Raw genomic sequence first — 24175 nt, forward strand, 5'->3', positions numbered from 1 at the left:
TACAGGTTGATGGCAGCCAGTAGTGACGGAGAGTCAATACGGCCGTCGAGAAGTCCCGTGATGAACGACAACCTGGCTTTTCGTATTCGCTCACTTAGGGTGGGTAGCCCGAGTAGTAAACACCTAGTCCGGTAATCGAGCCTTTGGTTCCATGAGCGAAGTGCAAATCGTGAAATTTGGCGCTGGATTGATTCCAATCGAGCTAACGGACGCGCTGCAGTTGGCCACCATACGATATTTGCATATTCCATCAACGACCGGATAAGTGAGCAATAGAGCGCCTTGGTGCAAGGTATATCATTAAGCTCGCGAGTCATATTGATAACTAGTCCTAGCATTCTATTGCTGGTGGCTACTACATGATCCAGCTGATCCTTAAATGATAGTTTTGTATCGAGCAAAAAGGTCTGGTAGTGGGGACCTTCACGATTCTAGTTAGTTTTTTGTATGGAGTTTGACAGTTGGAGGCCAGTGGCGCGTTGAACGGTGGGCGGACTGGGCGGCCGCCAGGGGCCCCGGCGATCTAGGGGGCCCCGTCATTGTGGATGTTCGACTTCGTATCGATTCTAAAGATTCATTCGAGAAACGATTCCATCGATATCGATGTGTGCGCTTTTCGATTTGGCTTGGATGAAACGTGCCTGTGCTTGTCTGGGGGCCCCTATACTTGTTTCACAGATGTATGCCGAAAACAGACAGCTGTTTTCACGCGAAAAATGATATTTACATCTCAAGCCCCGTCAGTAAAGGCCCCCGTCGGTAAGGAGGCCCCGTCGGAAAGGGGCCCCGTCAATAAGGAGCCCCGTCCATTTGGTGTCTTGGTGTGGATGGTCGGTGCACGAGCTCACCAAAAAAAACGCGGAGACACTTGCTGCTAAAATCCAATGCACAGAACACAGAACAGAACGCTGCGCTTAACCCGTTACAACAGCCACAAGCACACATCATACACAGACAAAAATTTAAAGGCCCCTAAACAAAATTTCAATACACCGGCTCGTAGCCGGAGAAATTAGCAGGAAAAATTGACACCAAGCTCGCGTCGCTTTAAACAGCCTAGGAAGGTCGTTTGGTCAACGGTGCTTCAGTGGGTTGAGGTTTCATTCGAGAAATGGTTAAATCGATGTCATTGTGTGCGCTCTTGGCTGGGATGAACCGTCCTGTTCTTGTATACGGGGCCCCTCTACCCAAGGAAACATTTTGGACCTAGCTTGAACAAAAACTGGGCTGTCTTGCTCTATCTTCTATACCGCACCTGCTTGAACTCCTTTGCGAGCGTTAAAATATACTCTCCCGATTTCATGTTCTCGCGAATTGCCTGCTGCTGTAAGAATGTATGAGTGAATGTGTAGCGTTTTTCTCTGTGCTTCCTCTTCTCCCCCCTCGTTCGTACTCCCTTCTTCCATCGATCCGATGCGCGATTCCCGATTCGACCGCGCAATAACATTTGTAAGGTTCCGCCGCAATGAGATAGTGTACGGAAATATACAGGGTATCTCCTTTAAGCATCCGTGGTCCACACGGAACGCCGATGAACCAAACTCCACCGGCCGGCCAATGTCAAATTCTCGATATTGGCGGTGACTGGTGAATGTATTCCTCCCCTCCCTCATCAACTTTAATTCACTTACCCAAGGAAACATTTTGGACCTAGCATGAACAAAAACTGGGCTGTCTTGTTCTATCTTCTATACCGCACCTGCTTGCACTCATTCGCGAGCGTCAAAATATACTCTCTCGATTTCATGTTCTCGCGAATTGCCTGCTGCTGTAAGAATGTATGAGTGAATGTGCAGCGTTTTTCTCTGTGCTTCCTCTTCTCCCCCCTCGTTCTTACTCCCTTCTTCCATCGATCCGATGCGCGATTCCTTACACGACCGCGCAATAACATTTGTAAGGTTCCGCCGCAATGAGATAGTGTACGGAAATATTCAGAGCATTTCCATTTAGCATCCGTGGTCCACACGGAACGCCGATACCCCAAACACCATCGGCCAATTTCAAATTCTCGATATTGGCGGTGACTGGTGAATGAATGTGTCTCCCCTCTTCTCATCAATATAATTCACTTACTTCTCATCTCCTTCCCTTTCCCCTTCTCCTAGAACTCATACAAATGGAATTCTAGAGAGAAGTGGAGAAGAGGGGAGGAATCAGCTTTTAGCTCTCTCTCAAAAAATAAGTCCAAAATTGTCTGCCTTTGGGTACCAGTTTGGGTACTGAGATAGGGCCCCATCTCAGGTCCATAGTTTTACCCATCTATCGCGTTTTGGACGTTTGGGTACCGCTTTGCGATTGTGTGCCGAAAGCAAACAGCTGTTTCACACGAAAAATGGTATTCACATTCCTGGCCTGGGATAGTGGATTGTGTGTGTCTTGTAATGCAAAAACTAAAATTTTCATTCTTGGCCCTAATTGAACACATCAAGTTTGTGGACCGAAGAGAAGGGGAAATGGGAAAGGTTTCAGTTAGAAGGAAGGGGGGAAGGGTATAAAAATACTCAATATGGTTTTTATCGACTATTTAAATTTTTGCGAATACAACAAGACCAAAAATCGTTACAGCTGCAGTTACATACAGCCATACACAGCCATAATACGAAGAACAAGAACAATCTCCATTGCCTCGGCAATTTGGGGGCCCGTTGATGATCCCGTCGATTGAGGGACCCCTTCCATTTGGTGTTGTCATCCCCCCATTTCCCCCCCAGGGGTTATGTTTACAATCAGATTTACTATTACTATCAGACCTACCAGAAGCATATTTATTTTATTTATCAGAAGCATTTTACAATCAGAAGCAGAAAACATTTGCCTTTTTAACATGTGCATTATGTTTACCTTAGTTGGAAGCGCAGAACGCTGCGATACATGCCCACAGCTCAAAACATCATTTCATCATCGTTGGCCCAAAGCGTTGGATCAAATGCATTGAACGCTACGCACGAGTTGGGTAACGGCCAAGCTACACGTACCGGACGACATCGGACGATGCCATAAAACGTAGGACCGCAGACAAGAGATTCGCGTCGGGCCGGGCCGTGTCGGATCACAGCGGGCCGATTTTGTATGGGATTTGACAGTTGGCATTAACGGATTTATGGCATCGTCCGATGTCGTCCGGTACGTGTAGCTTGGCCGTTAGACACCGTCGTGGCCGTCTGGCTGGTATCTTGCTTCGTAGCCATTTCACCTGCTTCGTTGCGGGGTTACCGAGTACCGCTGATGTCGTCTGCCGGAATTCTCGATGAAATGCGATGGTCTGGCAGCGCCGTCCGTTGTAACACTGTCTGTGTTCAGGATACGATCATCCACCAGCTCCTATTCCTTCACCGGTCCGATCACGCTATCGGGTCTCGTACGAACCTCCTTGGTTCGCGGTACGTATCCGCACGCCTAGAGTCGTCTAAGCGTTTGGGAACTAACGGATGCTAGTTCCTCTCTGGAGCCACCAATTTGCCCGACCTCTCCGCCGCACCGACCAGCCGCAAAGGTAGCTGGTGCCTAGGTCCGCCGTGGAGACGAGCAGCAATTCGAACTATGCCCCGCTTCACTAACACCGCCAGGAACTCCGCCTTCGAGATCCCATTGGCAAAAGTTCGCGCCTCACAGCGACTGCCTTCCAGCTAGTTTCCCCAGGCTTTCGGTGGGCTATGCAGATGGAAGGGGAACCTTTACCGCAGAAACTCTCAAGAGGAGAAGCTCAAGGAGTAGAGAGTGAGCGAGCAGAGATCGGATTCGACTTCGCCTTTCTGCCTACTGGTGTCCGCCGAGGATTACCACTGGAGGGGTCCAATAGCGGATCAATAAGCTTTCGAAGATTATATCGTTTCGGGAGTGAAATAATATGTTGCGTTTCGTTTCTTTTGCTTAGCTCATTTTGTTTATTTTCAGTTAGGAAAGGGATGATTTTACAGCGTGTCTTTCTAGCGATGGATAACATCCTTTTCTAGGAAAAATATTCTTCCTTAGGCGAGGCAAAAAATATATTAGGATCCAACGCGATCCTCTACTACCGCGCCCTGGACACCTTTCTCTAACGCTAAATTATGTTTCTAATTCTGTGTAGTGCATACTAGGTTTTTATTAGGAAATTCCTGCCCTTAGTCGAAAAATGTCCTGATGAGGACGAAGGGAAAAATATTTATTCGAGGATCGAACGCGATCCTTTTTAATAGTGTACCGCATTCCTGCCGCATGCACTACCTAGTACGCTCCGATACTAGGCGCCTAGAACCATAGAGGATGCTCTATTCTAATTCACTTATCTGCCTATCGTACGCGCTACTACCACCATCACATACACAGCGCGTTCGCTCGCTTGTGCTCGCATCTGATAAGCCTGAGCGACAGTAGTGTTGTGAATGAACTGTGACTATGGGGGGAAATTCAATGCTTTTATTGTTCGTACTTATTTTCTGTTATAGGTTTACTTAAATCTACGTACATATCCAATTTAAGGTGAATTTTAAACACCGTTTTCAAAGAAATAATTTTTGAAAATCTCCCTCACCCTATAAGCATCGCGTGAGGGATGATTATGACTATTTCTGATTACGGTAATACCAGTTGGATTTGTCCATCGTAGGATTTTGCGTGGTTTTTTTTTTTTAATTTGAGCAAATATTATGCAGCAAACAGCATGCTTGTACAATAATTGTTACATGATCAGGAGTCATTTGAAGCTCCGTCATTAGACACCGCCATATCTTAACCAGTATGCCAAAAGCACACTCAATAATCCGCCTCGCTCTTGCATGCATAAAATTAAATCTAATTTGCTCTGCCGATAAATTATTAAATGGATAGGGTTTGAGCAAATATGTTTTTAAAGGGTATCCTTGGTCCCCTAATAAAACGTATGGCATAGGTTCAATTGACCCTGGAAGTGGTTTCGCTGGAGGGATATTTAGCTCTCCATTCTCTATTGCTTGGTACAATGACGAGCTATTAAACACCCCACTGTCACTACGTCGTCCATATTCACCTACATCGATAAATATAAATTTTCCATGTGCATCAGCGACAGTTTGTAGATGCAAAAAAAAGTACTTTTTGTAGTTAAAGTAATCTGATACACTATTAGCCGGTGCTTTGATCATCACATGCTTGCCATCGATGCATCCGACGATGTTGGAAAAATTGTATTTTTGCCAAAACTCTCTGCTAATTTGTTGAAATTTTTCAGTTGTTGATACCGGCATGAATTCGTCTTTCATCATCTTCCAAATAGCATCGCAAGTTTCATACACTATTTTAGCTATTGCATTATGACAGATCCTAAAATCAAATGACAGAGCCCGAAAATTTGTTCCAGTAGATAAGAATCTAAAATTGAAAAAGTATGGTAAAAATAATAAATTATTTTTTTTGTGATATCAATTTTCAGAAAATGAAGTAAAAAAGCGGTGGAGATCTCTACGTGACACATATTCGAGGAAGTTAAATGAAATGAATCAGCCTTCAGGATCGGGTTATAAACATGTAGGTTGAAAATATTTTCAAGTTATGTCCTTCTTGAAGGATTGTTATGCGTCTAGGCCTCGAGAGGGAAATGTTCCAATCCGCAAAGGTAATACTCTATTATTCATTTTTTTATTGATGTTATTATTGAAGCGTTTCATTTTTTTTTATATTGCAGATCCTGTCAATGAGGAATACTTAGAATACGACTACAACAATAACGAGGTTGAACATCTAGATGAGGATGAATCGTATTCTATCTTCGATTCCGAATCATCAAGAACTGCGACAAACAGCCCTGCGCCGTCCAAAAAAAGAAAACAAACACAGGATCCGTTGCTAGAGGAGCTTCTTGGGGTAGAACGGTCAAAGCAGGAAACATTAAAAGCCCTTATCGAAACGCGGCCGAAAACATCATCAAATTATTTATTTTTTAATAGTTTGATTGAACCTGTAGATGCTTTACCTTTACATGTTCAGCTACAGGTAAAAGAAAGCATCATGAATGTTGTTCATGACGCCATGTTACTTAATGAATAATTAAATACGTCCAAAAATTACAGCAAAAGTAAATAAATGCATTGAATTGGGTTTTTAAAATAAGATATACTGTACAATTAATGTGAATAACGTCATCATGAACATATCAACAGATTGGAATTCAATACAGGAAAGATTATAAATAAGATTGGAATCATTTTAATAGTAAACTCCGCATCAAAATATAATACTCAGTAAATAATTTACCTTAATGTGACTGAACAATCGCGAACGTTTCGGATATGATTTTGCGTGGGCTGAATATTTACCGATGTGTTTGAATTTCCAAAGTGCAAGAGAAAGTGTATTCATTATGTTGCCCTATTTATAATTTTTCTATGATTGCCACTCACGCGAGTGGCAACTCACCCGCTACTCATCATTTCCTACCGTGCTCATTCTCACTTGACGAAACTCACTTTCGTCAAGTTATCATTTGACATCCAAGCGGAGCGTCAACATACTCCCCCCCATGACAGAATGTCATAAACAAAAACAAACTACACGTGCTGCTAATCGGTTATCCGTGTAAAAAAATATCCGACCGCATGTCCTTGGCGCGGACCGGTGTGTTTCGAGAAATGTGCCGCAGATTCAGCATTGCATCCGATGAATTCAGGTATCATCAACGTTTTCAGGTATCATCAACGATTTCAAGCATCATACCGCAATCTTGGCTTTGGCTAAGACAGATTCGGGAAGGGGTCCCGCGGTCTTGAGATAAAGTGTGAAACCCTGTATGTACAGTATCGGACAGAAAGATAGGGCATTGGTTTTTTAACGCACCGTGCACCCGTTGGGCCAAGTTTATGTGTGGTTTGTATGTTATTTGTTATTTTGTTATTTGTTATTTATTAATTAAAATTCAACGGACCGCAAGTGGCCCACTTGAAGCGAATTCATTTACATTAGCATAGTCACATTTCGGTCATTCATTTGTCACGCTTAGTCTTAAGTAACATGATTAACATGTAAAAGGTCGCACGACACGAATACTATTTAACAATGCGGTGCGCGACATGTCAGGTTGATGACGATCACAAATAACATTAAACTCACGGCACATACGAATAAACGGATCAGAGGAGCCAAAGCGAGTGCGGCGTTCCTCCACGTCAAGTAGCGATCTAGCTCGGAGCGATCTCGGCGGGACATACATGTTGAGCCTCGAAAGAAGCGCGGGCGAGTCGATCCGATTGTCAAGAAGTCCCGCGACAAACAGCCTCTGAGCGTTGCAGTTCCGCTGCTTCAGCGTCTCGATGCCAAGCAACGCACAGCGTCCCTCATAGTCCAGTTGGACACTCCAGGAGCGCAAAGCGAACCGCGTGAATTTGCGCAGGATCGACTCTAAACGAGCTAGGGGACGAGCAGCTGTAGGCCACCATACTACTGAAGCGTATTCTAACACTGGTCGCACCAAAGCACAATATAGCGTCTTGATGCATATCGGGTCAGTGATGTCTCGTGCTATTTGTTTTAGTAAGCCGATCAATTGGTTACCCTTAGTGACAACGTGCTCTAGCTGGTCGTGGAAGCTCAACTTTTCGTCAAGGAGCACTCCTAGATCCGTGACACAGCTTTTGCGACCAATGGTAGATCCATTTAACGCATAGTCATACACTAAGGGGCACCGCTTTCTCGCAAACGTAACGACAACACACTTCTCGACGCACAATTCAAGACCATTCAAAGAGCACCATGACTGGAAGGCACTTAGAGTGGCTTGAAGGCGGAGTTGGTCTGACCGGTCACGGATAGGCAGGAACAGCTTCGCGTCGTCTGCATACAGTAGGTGGCCGTCAGGAGGGAGCAACCGTGTTACGTCATTCAGGAAAATGACAAACAGCAGCGGTCCAAGGTTACTCCCCTGCGGCACCCCCGAAGAAGCATCGATACGGCGCGACGTATGGGGTCCCATCTTCACGCAGTATGTGCGACCAGCAAGATAGGAGCGCATCCAGGCCAGCAGCTGCACGGGCAGACCAAGCGTTTCGAGCTTTGCGAGCAGCAAGGCGTGCGGAACGCTATCGAAGGCAGCCTTGATGTCCGTGTAGACTGCGTCGATCTGCGAGCCGGCATCGATTGTCCTGTGGCAGAGGCTAACGAACTCAACCAGGTTGGTGGTGGTTGAACGCTGAGGGACAAATCCATGTTGAGCTGTGCTAATGTAGTTCGAGGCAGCTGCGAGGAGAGGTTCGTACACCAGGAGCTCGAAGACCTTAGCGCAGGCACAAAGCGATGTAATGCCACGGTAATTACATGCATTTGATTTGTCCCCCTTTTTGTGCACTGGAACAAGCCACGAAGTTTTCCAGCAGACAGGATAGATGCCCAAACGCAGCGAGTCGCGAAAAATCGAGGCCAGGATAGGCGCGATGGTGGTGCCACAACGCTTAAGCGTGGAAGCCGGGATCCCGTCAGGCCCTGGAGCAAACGAAGATTTCAGCCTGTCAATCGCTTTCGAGACTGAATACTCATCGATGATCGGCAAGTTTGGGGCCATAGCATCCACCGGTACGTTTGATAATGCGTTGGCTATCTGCCTCTCATCAGTTACAGCTCGAAGGAAGGTGGCGGCAAAGCGCGAGGCAAAAATATCACAAACTGCAGACGGATTGTTGCCGTTGCGCCCGTTGAAACTGACGGAGCTAGGAAAACCAGAGGATTTCCGACGATTGTGCCGCGGCAGCGCAAAACCGTACGCCGTACGTGCCCCAGGTAGCGGAACCTGTTATAGCGCCGATAGAGAGAGTGCGCAGTATTATAGTTGCGCAATGCAGCGGGATACCTACGCAACAAATAATCGCGATACGCGGCAGCTTTAGCCGTTTTGAGCCTGCGCAGCGCCTCGTTTAGGTCGTTTCACCGGCGTGCATTCATTCAGGGCTTGCAACATGAACCGCTTAAAATCTTTCACAGCGAGGTCAAGAGTGGCGTAACGGGAACAATCGAAGACATTCGCGAACGAGGCGATCATCGGCAGGAGCCTGTTAAAGTCCGTCCTCGCGTAGTCAAGGCGTGATGTTAGCGCAGGGACGGCTGATTCCTCTCGTGGTAGCGGGATGGCCAACTCAAGCGCAGGGTGATAGGTGTCAATTGCTAACAGCGGGGTGAGGCAAAGTTCAAGCGGAAGGCAAACAGAAGCAACAGCATTATTTGCAAACACCAGGTCTAAGACGCGTCCGCTGGTGTTAAGATGACCATTGATCTGGAAAAGTCCGCTATGATGCATCTCGTCCATAAACAGAGCGGAGAGAGCCGATCGCGTACGTGGCTCATAATGCAGAAATGGTAAATCCGGATCATGCTGAGCGGCTGACCAGGAGACGAGAGGTTGGTTGAAGTCTCCTAACAGGAGTAAACCGTCTCCGGGATGCATAGTTGAGCATAATGAGCGAATGCAGTTTTCGATTTCACGGAGCGTGGCAGCATTTGCGGCAAGTCTAGGCGGGAGGTATGCAGCAATGATGAATAGTCGGGAATTGCCTAGTTGTATTACAACGCACACTAGCTCAAGCGATGGATGCACCGTTGTGTGTTCCCGTGACGTCAGAGACTGAGAGCACGCAATCAACACACCTCCACCGCGGGAACATGTACTGTTGTCAACACAACGATCGCATCGGTAGACTCGGAAGCTATCGTCAAACAGCAAAGCCGAAGGTAGACTAGGATCGAGCCAGGTTTCCGTAAGCACTATTACATCGAAATTGGATTCCAACACCGACAGGCGAAACTCATCGACCTTCGTGCGTGTGTTTGTGTTTGTGTTTGTGTGTGTGTGTTTGTGTGTGTATGTGTGTTTGTGTGTGTGTGTGTGTGTGTGTGTGTGTGTGTGTGTGTGTGTGTTTGTGTGTGTGTGTGTGTGTGTGTGTGTGTGTGTGTGTGTGTGTGTGTGTGTGTGTGTGTGTGTGTGTGTGTGTGTGTGTGTGTGTGTGTGTGTGTGTGTGTGTGTGTGTGTGTGTGTGTGTGTATGTTTGAATGTGTATTGATGTGTGTGTTTGTTTCACAAGTAGGTCGTTTCGGATAGATTTGTAAGTAGTTTTTTTGTGTTTTGGGTTAGGTTTTTGGTGTGATGAGCAGGACCACCGCCCTCGCGATCAGTGTGTTTTCGATATATTAACAATGTTACGGTCTTCTTTCGCCGTGGTCTTCTGAGGACGTCCGGTTGACTTGCGCGTTTCGGTTGTCCAAGCGCGTTTCAGTTGTCTAAGCACGTTTCGGTTGTCCGAAGCGCGTTTGCCACAAAAGTGCGCGATCGTTCCATTACGAACTCGATCCTTTTGCGCTTAATGCCAGCAGCAGCCATTCGCTTTTACATATGGCGCTGATGATCGGTACAACGTTTACCTCGACCCATTGTTACTAACATTGCTTGCTTGGACCGTCAAGAACGCGCTGGTTAAAAACTTGGACACGGCTGATCCCGTGCTCTGCCTGCGTTCTACTTCTATACGCGATGAATTACATCGTTTTGGAGCAGCGAAAACATCGCATGGATAAAAACTATCAACGAGTACGCGAGTAAGCGTCTTCCCTTCAAAATCGAGAAAAGAATACTGCCGCGCTCATGAAACAAAACGCCCATTGAAAAGAATAACTGCGCGCCAGCTCAATGCACTCACAACGTTTACCATTCGCACACTACGTGCAACGCAGAGATGCACGAAGGCCTTTCAATGGCGTGCACTGGAGAAACACCTGTGAGGGAATGCCGAGTTCATTGCTATTGTGCGCGTGTCCATTTCGCACCGGTGTCGCATTCACATTCATGAAACAGCACACCTGCGTTTTCGTCCGAGGAACAAGCGCTGCTGTCGATGCAAACTTTAGTTTTTATCCAAGTGTAAACGCACAATGTTTCACATGATAACACACATAATAAGAATAATTTCAACGCAATATGACATCATGGCAAGCTATGTTTTTCAGACACAAACCCGCGCACTTGATAATACACATTAAAAAGCACACTCTCTTTCTACTACTACTACTACTACTACTACTACTACTACTACTACTACACACACACACACACACACACACACACACACACACACACACACACACACACACACACACACACACACACACACACACACACACACACACACACACACACACACAAACACAAGTAACGTGGCAAAACAAGTGCACGGTGCATTGAAAAAAAGGGTCCTATCTTAATGTCCGATACTGTACCAATTTGGTGTAGGACGACGACAAATTGAACCAATGGTGAGTGGTTTGTATACTTGCAACTACAGCACTCACCTGACGAATTTCCATATCCGTTTCAGCAGTCAGTGATGGATTTGACATTGGCCATTTGGAGGGGGATAGCGCCAACCATTCAGGACCACAGCTCCAAATCGATCCTTTTAGCATTTCAGCTACTGACATCCCTCGAGACACCAGATCGGCGGGATTCGATGAACCGGGAATGTGTTTCCATTGACGAGGGTGCGAATAGTTCTGGATATCAGCAACACGATTCGCCACGAATGTTTTCCAGGTGTTGGGTGGAGACGCTATCCAGTTTAGCGTTACCGTCGAATCCGACCAGAAAAACGATTCGGTTGTGTCGATTCCCATAGCGCGTCTAACACGATGATGAAGATGTGCTCCTAACACGGCCGCGCAGAGCTCCAATCTTGGTAATGTCACTCGTTTTAGTGGAGCTACACGCGATTTCGACGCGAGCAGGCTGACTCGTACTCGTCCCTGCTGGTCCTCACAGCGCGCATAAATGCAGGCACCATAAGCAACTTCTGACGCGTCTGCAAATGTATGGAACTGTATTTTAGAGTTAGGTAAGAGCACATACCGTACGCTTTTGAAGCTTTCCAAATCCTTCCAGTCGTCAGTAACCGATTTCCATTTGTTACAGATGTGTACAGGGACCGGATCGTCCCATCCGATTTTCTGCAGCCACAACTCCTGCATTAGCAATTTCGCGCGTATGATGACTGGAGCGATCAATCCAAGTGGATCAAACATTCGAGCAATGTTTGACAATATGGATCGCATGGTGAGGTTGGCGGTTTCTATTATTGCAGTCGACTCAAAGCACAAAACATCTAGTTCAGGCTTCCATGCGATGCCAAGTGCCTTCACAGTCTCGTTCGGCACAAACTGCAGTGATGACTGTGTACCGATATGCTCTGCTGGTACACCACTTAGTACGCCTAAACAGTTGGATGTCCACTTCCGGAGTTCAAACCCGCCCTTGGAGAGTGACTCGGAAAGTTGCTGACGAAGCTCGCGAGCTTCACTCACGCTGTTTGCTCCGCCGATGAAGTCGTCTACATAAAAATTGTGTCTCAGTGCGGGTGAAGCGAGTGGAAAGTCAGCACCTTCATCTTCCGCATGATGCAGCAATGTACGAGTGGCCAAGAACGATGATGGAGACAAACCATATGTAACAGTATTCAGCTCGTACAATTCAATCGGCGATTGCGATGAGAAACGGAAGAAAATGCGAACCAATCGTCGATCATCCGGATGCAGCACAATTTGTCGATACATTTTGGCGATATCAGCTACGACAGCAATCTTATAGGTGCGGAAACGCAAAATAATATCGATGAGTTCATCCTGAACTATGGGTCCAACCCGCAGAGTTTCATTCAGCGAAAAGCCAGTTGACGTTTTAGCCGAGCCATCAAAAACTACTCTGACCTTTGTGGTGGTACTTGACGCTTTAAAAACTGGATGGTGTGGTAAATAATAAGCGGCTGTATCATCACATTCAGTGCTTATAAGGAGACATGTGACCCAGTGCTAAGTACTCCTTCATAAAGTCTTGGTACGCTTCTCGAAGTGCTGGATCACGTTCCAATCTCCGCTCGAGAAGCTCAAAACGACGAATGGCCTGAGGTCTAGAAAGGCCGAGCTTTGCATCAAAGTCGGGCTGTTTCGGTAGGCGAACAATATATCTACCGTTATCGTCACGTTCGGTGGTATTCTTATAGAACGATTCACAATGCCGTTCGTCTGGTGAGTATCCATCATTCATGGTTAAATTTTCCAATTGCCAAAATCTTTGTAGCGAATCCTCCAAGGATGCCATACAGGCGATTGTATATGATGCGGTGGGATCGGTTTTAGGTGAAGAATTGTCAATGCCGGTTGGACCAGTCATTACCCAGCCGAAAACGCTGTCTATCATCACGGGCTGATGAGGTGCAGGACGGAACTGAGTTGCATTCTCAAAGAAAGTGTGGTAATGACGAGCACCAAGAATGAGGTCTACAGGAGCAGCTTTGTTGACCAGACGGTCTGCTAAAGCGAAACCAGGTGGTATCTTCCAATCGCTGATATCTATGTAGCGCGTTGGTAGATTTGCAATCAAATTGTCAACAATCAACAACTCAGTGTTCACAGTGAACGAACTGGATCGAGAGACAATCTGTGCCTGTACGGACTCCCGTACTGTCTTTGTAGCTTGTCCTGCTCCAATGACGGTAATGTTCACATTACTTTTCTTCAGCCGTAAGCGATGAGCGAGTCGATCGCTTATTAGATTCGGTTGCGATGCGCTGTCCAACAGCGCCCGCGCAGGATGTGCTATTCCGAAATCGTCTATGATATTTATCATAGCAGTTTGCAGTATGACTTGTTCGGGTGCATGCTGCAATGCTGCTGCAAATGTGCGTTGTGTATTGTTTGTGGCTGTGTGATCGCTAGTGGTGTTGTGTGTGTGTTGCTGAGGTGCAGTGAAATTTGGGTTATGGTGAGCGTGATGCTGTGGTGTAGTGGAAGCTTGGCTGTTATGTGCGTAGTGCAATTTTGTGTGGTGTGCGGCATTACAGTAACGGCATTTGTACTGTGATGGGCAATCTCGAGCCATATGATTATCGCGTAAACAATTTAAGCACAAACGCGAGGTCATAGCAAACCGATGGCGTTCCTTCGGGTCCATCCGCTCAAAACGCGGACATTTCAGAAGGTTGTGCGCGGAGTTGCATAGCATGCAATTCGGCATTTCATGCGATGTGGAAGCAAAACTGGCTTGGCGAGGAAAGGTCATTCTCCGTACGGGAGCTAGGTCGTTACCCTGAGACGTATGACAGTTGTTGACAAGCATCGTCTCCAATACACGCATACGACGGTGCAAGAACGAAATCAGACTGTCGTAACTGGGATCGTTATTGCTTGATGCTTGCTCCTCCCAATCGCGTAAAGTTATTGTCGGAAGTTTAGTGCATAGCAAATGCTCGAGAATGCTACCCCATGTATTTGTTTCTTCTCCTAAGTGTTGCAAAATCTTTGTGTGTCTCTCAAATTCATCTACAAGGTGGTGCAATGTTGCAACGCTTTCCTTCTGTACAGCTGGGATGGCAAACATTGCTTGCAAATGGCGTTTTTTTCAGGAGGTATTCATTCGAGTATCGCTCCGTTAGAGTGTTCCATGCTAAATCATAATTAGCGGCGCTTATGGTGATGGATTCTATCACTTGAGCCGCTTCTCCTTTAACCGCGGCGCGCAAATAGTGAAATTTTTGAATGGCCGGTAAATCCATATTATTATGAATTAAGCACTCAAACGTATCGCGGAATGTCAACCATTGCATATAGTCCCCCGTGAATTCAGGCAGCGCAATGGTAGGAAGTTTGATGCCCTTTAACGGATTCGCTCCGGTACTCGATTGGGCATTTTGAAACTGCTCTTTTGGTAACCTTGCTTGCAGCTGGGATTGCACAAGAATTAATCTATCCTCAAAACTTTCTCTGAGTGTAGCATTTTGCGACACTTCTTCCGGAGTGTCGGCAGAATCTTCCAATTGTTGCTGCACAGCTTCCAAATCCGCACACAGCTTATCGAACCTTTTAACGCGTATTTCCACCTCTACTTGATCCCGTTCAGGGACGAAATCCTTAATGAATTTCTCGTATCGCGAGAGAATTCCCAATAAAACAGTCCGCCGGGACGCCAAAACAACGGGCGGTGTGGCCATTATGTTAGTGGATGTGGGTGTTTGCGATTACAGTGACTTGCGTGATGCGGCAAAATCAGCTGTAAGTTTGCGGCAATCCAAAAAGTGTGTGGCACAAGCGGTAAAACGAAACCCCGATGCAATTATCGAAACTTGCGATTTAAAACCAGATATTCGCACAATCCTGGTCACGGCACCATGAACAATCGCGAACGTTTCGGATATGATTTTGCGTGGGCTGAATATTTACCGATGTGTTTGAATTTCCAAAGTGCAAGAGAAAGTGTATTCATTATGTTGCCCTATTTATAATTTTTCTATGATTGCCACTCACGCGAGTGGCAACTCACCCGCTACTCATCATTTCCTACCGTGCTCATTCTCACTTGACGAAACTCACTTTCGTCAAGTTATCATTTGACATCCAAGCGAAGCGTCAACAGTGACCATCAACCGTTCTTCTAGTGAAATATGTTGAATATTCCGCTTCTTTTTCGCTATGCTTGGGGCAATTTTATTGAGAATGTAAAAGAATGTTTCTTTAGGCATCCTCATATATTGAAAAAAAGAAACTTCATCTTCCAGGAGCTGGTTGAATAGAGTATGGAAATCGCCATACTTCGTCCTGTCGGCATAAATTTGCTTAATACTGGCATTAGATCGACGTCGTTTTGCAAGAAAATACTGAAGTACCAGGTTAGGTTCTGCAACAATGCTACAGATAATCTCGTCGAACATCCTTAAAAAGAAAAAAAGTATGATAATTTGCAGTTACATTAGCAGTTAAGTTAGTAGAGGACATGATGTTAGTGCAAATTTCCAGTAGAAACGGGATTTTACAGCGAACCTCATTTGCGAGATGTTATGTAAATCTATTATCAGTCTACTGGTTTCAACCAACTTCCGATAAAAGCGATAATGGTGTAAACGTTCGACGTTTACTTTTTCGACTTGTACTGGCCGTATTGTCGTGTGAAGGACCAGACGCTGTAACTACCGTACTACTCCAAGTTTACTGTCTTGATACAGTTTCTCTCGTAACTTTTTATGAGTAGATATAATAAATTACCTTTATTTCAATTAGTGATGTTTCAAACAATTTAATTTAATGGTTGTGTGTGTGTGAGTGTGTGTGTGTGTGTTTGTGTGTGTGCTTGTGTGTGTTTGTGTGTGTGCTTGTGTGTGTTTGTGTGTGTTTGTGTGTGTTTGTGTGTGTGTTTGTGTGTGTGTGTGTGTGTGTGTGTGTGTGTGTGTGTGTGTGTGTGTGTGTGTGTGTGTGTGTGTGTGTGTGTGTGTGTGTGTGTGTGTGTGTGTGTGTGTGTGTGTGTGTGTGTGTGTGTGTGTGTGTGTGTGTGTGTGTGTGTGTGTGTGTGTGTGTGTGTGTGTGTGTGTGTGTGTGTGTGTGTGTGTGTGTGTGTGTGTGTGTGTGTGTGTGTGTGTGTGTGTGTGTGTGTGTGTGTGTGTGTGTGTGTGTGTGTGTGTGTGTGTGTGTGTGTGTGTGTGTGTGTGTGTGTGTGTGTGTGTGTGTGTGTGTGTGTGTGTGTGTGTGTGTGTGTGTGTGTGTGTGTGTGTGTGTGTGTGTGTGTGTGTGTGTGTGTGTGTGTGTGTGTGTGTGTGTGTGTGTGTGTGTGTGTGTGTGTGTGTGTGTGTGTGTGTGTGTGTGTGTGTGTGTGTGTGTGTGTGTGTGTGTGTGTGTGTGTGTGTGTGTGTGTGTGTGTGTGTGTGTGTGTGTGTGTGTGTGTGTGTGTGTGTGTGTGTGTGTGTGTGTGTGTGTGTGTGTGTGTGTGTGTGTGTGTGTGTGTGTGTGTGTGTGTGTGTGTGTGTGTGTGTGTGTGTGTGTGTGTGTGTGTGTGTGTGTGTGTGTGTGTGTGTGTGTGTGTGTGTGTGTGTGTGTGTGTGTGTGTGTGTGTGTGTGTGTGTGTGTGTGTTAACTGTTGTCTGTGAGTCGCCGGCTCGGCTCGGGGCCGCAATTGTACTGAACATTTTATTGTAAAATGTAGTGTTTGTAGGTTTCACAAGTGCTTTAATAATTTGGTGTAGGGTTTGTCCATCTATGTCATCATTTTAACTACATTGCAGAGTGTGTTAAACTGGTGGTTCCATTTGGTATTGTTGCGGTTTTTAGTACAGAGCGTGTTTTTTATTCATGAGGAATGGCTTTGTCGTATTGCTCGGTAGAACGTTTTTTTTATCAAATTGTAAGCAAAATTTACCGGCCTACTTGGATACATTTAATATAAAAATAGCAAGTGTTATTATTATCACTGTGGTTCCGGTGCAAAGGCTAGCATGACCGAATTATCACGCGATTATCGACCTTTCTTCTGTTTTAATTTAAATTAAAAAAGGGAAGTATTTAACTGAATTTTCTTTTTCATTCCAGGAACATGAAAAAAGCCTCCGCTTCATTGCTGAGGTGCAAAAGCACCGTGTTTTGTGTCAAAAAAAAATAAAAAAAAACTACAAAAATGTAGTTTTGAAGGGCGACGCGTGGGCTGCGATAGCGGCCAAGGAGGAGGTTTCGCCACAAGATGCGAAACATCTGTGGTCCCGACTCCTTGGAATTTATCGGACCAACAAGGCCAAGGTGAAGAAAACAACTCAAACCGGTGCAGGTACATATAGAAAAATATATATACAGTGAATTCATTATTTCTAATCCCAATTGATTATTGTTTTATTTTAGGCAATGACGACGTGTTCCGGCCACGGTGGTTCGCCTACCATGCGATGTCTTTTGTAGACGAGGCCACCCAAGATGCGGTGCATGTAGACACGGTAAGTATGTTCATACATATTTTAAATAACTAGTGGTGTGGGTCAACTAGTTTTTTTAATCTTTGGCGTGGAAGCTAATGTCAGCTTTCAAAACAATTTTACATAAATGCCTAGTATTGAGCATCAACACATTTGGGTATCCATGATTGATAGATGTTCTCCGACGAACTAGTTGACCTTACCAACATTCTATTTAACTAATTTAATGCGAAGCTCGTTTGTTATGTACATGAAAAAGCTCTCTTTTGTACTTATATAATTAACATTTTGACGAACAAAGTATATCATATCATTCAACTGGTGGTTTTCCCTGTAGCGACCAGAGTTCCATCTGGTGCATACACCTAGAACCACGACCAAAAATGTTCGACGGGCGAACTAGAGCGAGACAACCAGTGACAGCACGCTTCACCGCCTCGATTATCCGGTGGATTGCTACACACACTTCTTCTCCGGCAACTCTCGAACGAACAACACTAATTTTCGCGTCTCTCCCAAACTCACCGTTCCGCGGCTTAAAAGAAAAAAATAAATCGAATTCTACAAAAACGTAGTTCGCCAAGCGTGTTGCGTATCTTTTAAAAAATTAGGGATCACTTTTGTGGCGCCCCTAAAACTGGTGACCCCGACGTGATCCGCAACCGACGCCGCGAATTCGTCCGTGAGTGGGTGTGTGTACTACGCATCGCAAACTTGTACCGCGTTGAACGTGTTAAAACGTGCCACCGGCATCGGAGATCGACGCAGAGAAGACAACGTGTGTGTGTGTGCCTACGACCGGGAGTGCTACCAGCGTTAGAGGTACCGGCAACGCAGCTGGCCTCCTCCCCCCTTTCCCTGTAAAGTGTGCAACGAGCGCCCTTTCATCATACACAGGACGTTGAGTGCTGGCCAACGAAAAAACGCAGCAACGCCGTGTTAGTGCGGCTGTAGCTACACGGAGCGTTCCTGCATTCATGCGAACAAAAGAACCACCCGCACACGAGCGCGCCGCCTCGAAGCGCGACAAGCGCACACACACCATCATCGGCGCAGCAGAAAAATTCCATCCTTCTTTCGACGGCTGACGCAATCGACGCAATTCTTGGAAGCGGATCGACGACAATCTCCGCTGGTGGTCTCCTCGACGCCGATCACCGCCTGGCAAGCTGTTCCTACACCTCGTGCTACTGGGAATTTTCCGTTTGTGTGCGCTTCCATCTACGGGTGCGATCAAGAAGGAAGACACCAACGTCGAGTTGCGCACGCAAATTATCCAGCCGTAGCAGTAGTGACACATCGCCGCCATCACGATTTTTTCGCTCGAAGGCGAACCCGCTTGGATCCAGCTGACAAGAAGAACGACGCCGCCATTTGCTGTGCACCATTTTATCGCAGGTGAGGAAACACCATTTTCTCCACCCGAGAAGGAAGACGACGCACGCTGCTTCTGAAGCGTTTTCATACCGATCGACCGCAAAGACGACACCCTGGTTACGTGAACAATTAAGGTAAGATCCACCCTTTTTATTCACTACTAACCCCGACGTGGAAGGATGCAGCGTAGCCCGCAACAAGGTGCAGCGCCGGTCGCCAGCCCTGCAGTTGCCATCAGCCCTGCGGTGGCCGCCAGTCCTGCGGTGGTCGCCAGCCCCGCAGCTGGACTCCCCACATCGAGTCCATACGTAATCGATATAACCCCTCTCGCTCGTGACGCCTCTACCGACCTTCCGGAGTTCCAAGTCGAGACCGTGAACGCCATGCGTCTCAAGCCGCCCGAATTGGATACTGCTGACATCCATACGTTCTTCTACGCTTTGGAGAACTGGTTCGACGCCTGGAATATTTCTCCGCACCATCATGTTAGACGTTTTAACATCCTGAAGACACAGATCCCTACGCGAATTCTTCCCGAGTTGCGTCCAATTCTCGACAGCGTACCAAATACCGACCGCTACGAATCCGCGAAGAAGGCCATCATACAACATTTCGAAGAGTCTCAGCGAAGCCGCCTACACCGTTTGCTATCCGAAATGAGCCTCGGCGACCGTAAGCCTTCACAACTGCTAGCCGAGATGCGGCGAACAGCAAACGGTGCAATGACCGACTCCATGTTGATCGATCTTTGGATCGGTCGGCTGCCGCCCTACGTTCAGTCCGCCGTGATCGCGTCCTCTCAAAACGCCGACGAGAAAGTTAAGGTAGCCGATTCAGTGGTCGACTCTTTCGCCTTGTACAATCGCTCCGGTCCGTACCAAACCATCGCCGAGGTGCGGAATGAGGAGGTCAACCGCCTTTCACGACAGGTAGCCGAGCTGAGTCAACGCTTAGAAACTCTAATGAACCAGAACCAAGCTCGTGAACGCTCACGGGCCCGCTCACGCTCTCGCAATCGCAACACGAACCAGGCTACTAATCCTAACACTAACGGCTACTGTTTCTACCACGACCGATACGGACAGCAAGCGCGTAACTGCCGCGCTCCGTGCTCGTTTAACAGCCGTCCTCAAAATAATGGTACTCCTACTACTTCTGCATGACGGAACGCGGGAGACGTCCAGCTTCTAGTCGATTCGATATCATCGGCCAGTCATCGCCTTATTATCAAAGACTATAAAACTAACCAACCCTTCCTTATCGACACCGGCGCCGACGTCTCCGTAATACCTCGACAGCACAGCTCCGTTCCTTGCAAACCATCGACCATGAAACTATTTGCCGCTAACAGTACGCCTATCCAAGTGTATGGAGAGTCACTCTACACGTTGGATCTTGGTCTTCGACGCGCCTTTCTGTGGAACTTCGTGATTGCAGATGTGGGTACCGCAATAATAGGAGCCGATTTCCTCCAGCATTTTCACCTTTTAGTGGACCTGCGCGACAAATGCCTAGTAGACGCCTTAACCAACTTACGAACGCCGGGTGTTCCTGATCTACATCCTGGGGAGCCAACCGTAAAGGTGTGCGATTCGACCTCGCCAATCGCCACCTTGTTGAGGGAATTCCCTGGGTTGACTGCACGGACCGCGCCCGGAACGCTCCTGCAATCCGACGTCACGCACCGCATAGAGACTACCGGACAACCGACCTTCGCCCGTCCGCGTAGATTGTCCCCCGAAAAATATGCTGCAGCTCGCGCCGAGTTCGAGTCTCTCGTACAGCTAGGAGTGTGCCGACCATCTAACAGCAGCTGGGCCAGCCCTCTGCACATGACGAAAAAAGCAGACGGGTCGTGGCGACCCTGTGGCGACTACAGGGCCCTCAACGCGAAAACAATTCCCGACCGTTACCCACTACCTTTCTTGCAGGATTTTACTATGCATTTGCAGGGAAAAACCATATTTTCTAAGGTTGACCTGCACAAGGCATATCACCAAATCCCGATACATCCCGAAGATATACCGAAGACGGCGATCACAACTCCCTTCGGATTGTTCGAGTTCACCACGATGCCCTTCGGCCTACGAAACGCTGCGCAGACTTTTCAGCGACTCATTCACGATGTCCTCCGAGGTCTCGACTTCGTGTTTCCATACATAGACGATATGATTGTCGCCTCGTCGTCAGAGGAAGAACACCACGAACACCTGCGCCAGCTGTTTCAGCGTCTGGAACAACACCACCTGGCCATCAATCCGGCCAAATGCGAATTCAACCGAAGTGAAATTGCCTTTCTTGGCCACTTGGTCAACGCAGAAGGAATAAGTCCTCTCCCGGAACGGGTACGAGCGATCAGCGAGTTGAGTAAACCAGCGACGATAATGGAGCTGAAGAAATTCCTCGCGATGATCAATTATTATCGACGCTTCTTGCCACATGCCCTGACGACACAAAGCATCCTACTTGAGATGACACCGGGGAACAAGAAGAAGGACAAGACACCGCTAAAGTGGACGCCCGAATCTAGCGAAGCATTCGACCGATGTAAAGAGCAGCTACAACAAGCCGCGCTTTTAGCTCACCCTGCCTTAAACGCAGAGTTGTCACTCTGGACAGACGCTTCCGACTTCGCCGCTGGAGCCGTTCTCCACCAACGCATCGACGGCCAACTCCAGCCCTTAGGATTTTTCTCCAAAAAGTTTGAGAAGGCACAGCTCAACTACTCCACATACGACCGCGAGTTGACCGCTATTTATCTGGCTGTACGACACTTTCGGTATCAGTTAGAGGGTCGTGAATTCTGCATCTACACGGACCACAAACCTCTAACTTTCGCTTTTCGCCAGACTCTTGATAGCTCCTCGCCGCGTCGAGCCAGACAACTCGACTTCATTGGGCAATTCTCCACCGACATTCGCCACGTATCGGGAGAAGAAAACATCACCGCCGACCTACTCTCACGAGTTGAAATAGTAAACGCGTCACCTGCAATCGATTTTGAACGTCTCGCCGAAGAGCAAACAAACGACCCTGAGCTCGCCGATATACTCAGCGGTAAAACACGAACCGACCTTTTCCTTCAAAAAACGCCGATACCAGGAAGCACCCAATCGCTATACGCCGACTGCCCTGGTGGAATAATTCGACCGTACATCACAAGATCATTCCGGAATCAGCTTCTACACGCCGTACACGACCTTAGCCATCCTGGAGCGAGAGCCACTGCCAAATTAATGACAGAGCGATTTGTTTGGCTGGATATCAAAAGGGACGCTCAGGAATTCGCCAGAAACTGCTTGGCATGCCAACGCGCTAAGATAGGCAGACACACGAAAAGCCCGCTCGTACCGTACCCGGCAACGCAAGACAGGTTCAGCCATATAAACATCGATATCATCGGGCCATTTCCAATTAGCAACGGCAACCGATACTGCCTCACGATCATAGACCGATATACCCGCTGGCCGGAAGCTATACCGATTCCAGACATCACCGCGACTACGGTTGTATCAGCACTGCTGTACCATTGGATTGCACGATTCGGAGTTCCGTCTCACGTGACAACCGATCAGGGACGACAATTCGAGTCCGCCCTGTTCAAGGAGTTGACGCGAGCCCTTGGAACAAAACACATTCGAACGACCGCGTATCACCCGCAGGCAAACGGGTTGATCGAGAGATGGCATCGCACTCTCAAAGCTGCAATTTGCTGTAAAGATACATCGAAGTGGAGCGAACATCTCCCACTCATACTGCTCGGATTACGCACTACATTCAAGAACGACATTAATGCGTCGCCTGCAGAACTCGTGTACGGAACGACCCTCACCATTCCCGCCGAATTTCTCGTCGAAAAACCGCAACCAGCACTGGTCAACCAGTCCGACTTTGCCAAATCACTCCGAGAAGCGATGAGCAAAATTCGACCTTCTAACACCGCCTGGCACACCAACCGAACATCGTTTGTGCACTCCGACTTGAACAAATGCTCGCATGTGTTTGTGCGCAATGACACCGTCCGTCCCGCGTTAACCACACCTTATCACGGCCCATACCAAGTACTTACTCGAAATTCAAAGTCTTTTCAGATCCTACTAAACGGACACCCCTCGCTTGTGTCCGTCGACCGCCTAAAGCCAGCATATACAACCGAAGGAATAATCTCGTCAGCCCCGCAACAACCGTCACCCGACCAACTGCTGACGAGCCAACGACACGCTACTCCGGTGGTCCAACCACCGTCGACGCAACAATCGACGATGAGCCAGCGTCTCACAACTCCGATGCCCGGACCGTCGACGCTCGACCAGCTGCCATCGTCCAACCAGTCGTCGCTGCCAGATCAGCAGCCAACGGCCACACAGTCGCCTTCGACCATACAGCTGCCGTCAACAAACCAACCGCCGATAGCCCGGAACCGCGCCACACGAACATCACTCATGCCGTCGCTACAACCAGCCAGAGCAACCACCAGCTTCGCCCCACCACCGCCTATCTTACGCAAGGATCAAAACGTATCGACCGGTGTTACCAGATCTCAACGAAGAGTAGTAATTCCTCTGCGATACCGATAACACCGATCTAGGAGGGGAATCCTGTAGCGACCAGAGTTCCATCTGGTGCATACACCTAGAACCACGACCAAAAATGTTCGACGGGCGAACTAGAGCGAGACAACCAGTGACAGCACGCTTCACCGCCTCGATTATCCGGTGGATTGCTACACACACTTCTTCTCCGGCAACTCTCGAACGAACAACACTAATTTTCGCGTCTCTCCCAAACTCACCGTTCCGCGGCTTAAAAGAAAAAAATAAATCGAATTCTACAAAAACGTAGTTCGCCAAGCGTGTTGCGTATCTTTTAAAAAATTAGGGACCACTTTTGTGGCGCCCCTAAATCCCCATAACACCACAGTAGTATGTGCTTCGTTCGTCAAAGTTTTAATACAAATGAATCATTTCACACACGAAGTGTTCCTATGATTCTTAAAATGTACACATATACGGACGATCACGACAAGCAGGAAATGCTAACCAGCGCACCACGTCAACAGCACGAGACCAATATGTATAGCCGTCCGGAATCATAGTGCT

At 47.3% G+C, this 24175-nt stretch overlaps 1 protein-coding gene across 1 annotated transcript; it reads left to right on the top strand.

The window, feature by feature from the left end:
- The first annotated feature begins 18035 nt into the window (after window positions 1–18035).
- On the top strand, window positions 18036–23926 carry LOC133393437 (uncharacterized). Its single transcript, XM_061658481.1, has one exon. The coding sequence runs from the start codon at window positions 19256–19258 to the stop codon at window positions 20237–20239; it is 984 nt and encodes a 327-aa protein (XP_061514465.1). The 5' UTR covers window positions 18036–19255; the 3' UTR covers window positions 20240–23926.
- Window positions 23927–24175: the final 249 nt, after the last annotated feature.

Source organism: Anopheles gambiae, chromosome 3 (assembly GCF_943734735.2).
Source record: "Anopheles gambiae chromosome 3, idAnoGambNW_F1_1, whole genome shotgun sequence".
Lineage (NCBI taxonomy): Eukaryota > Metazoa > Arthropoda > Insecta > Diptera > Culicidae > Anopheles > Anopheles gambiae.

Excerpts from the sequence above, each read along its gene's own strand:
- LOC133393437 (XM_061658481.1), top strand. The coding sequence starts at position 19,256 with ATGCAGCGTAGCCCGCAACAAGGTGCAGCGCCGGTCGCCAGCCCTGCA.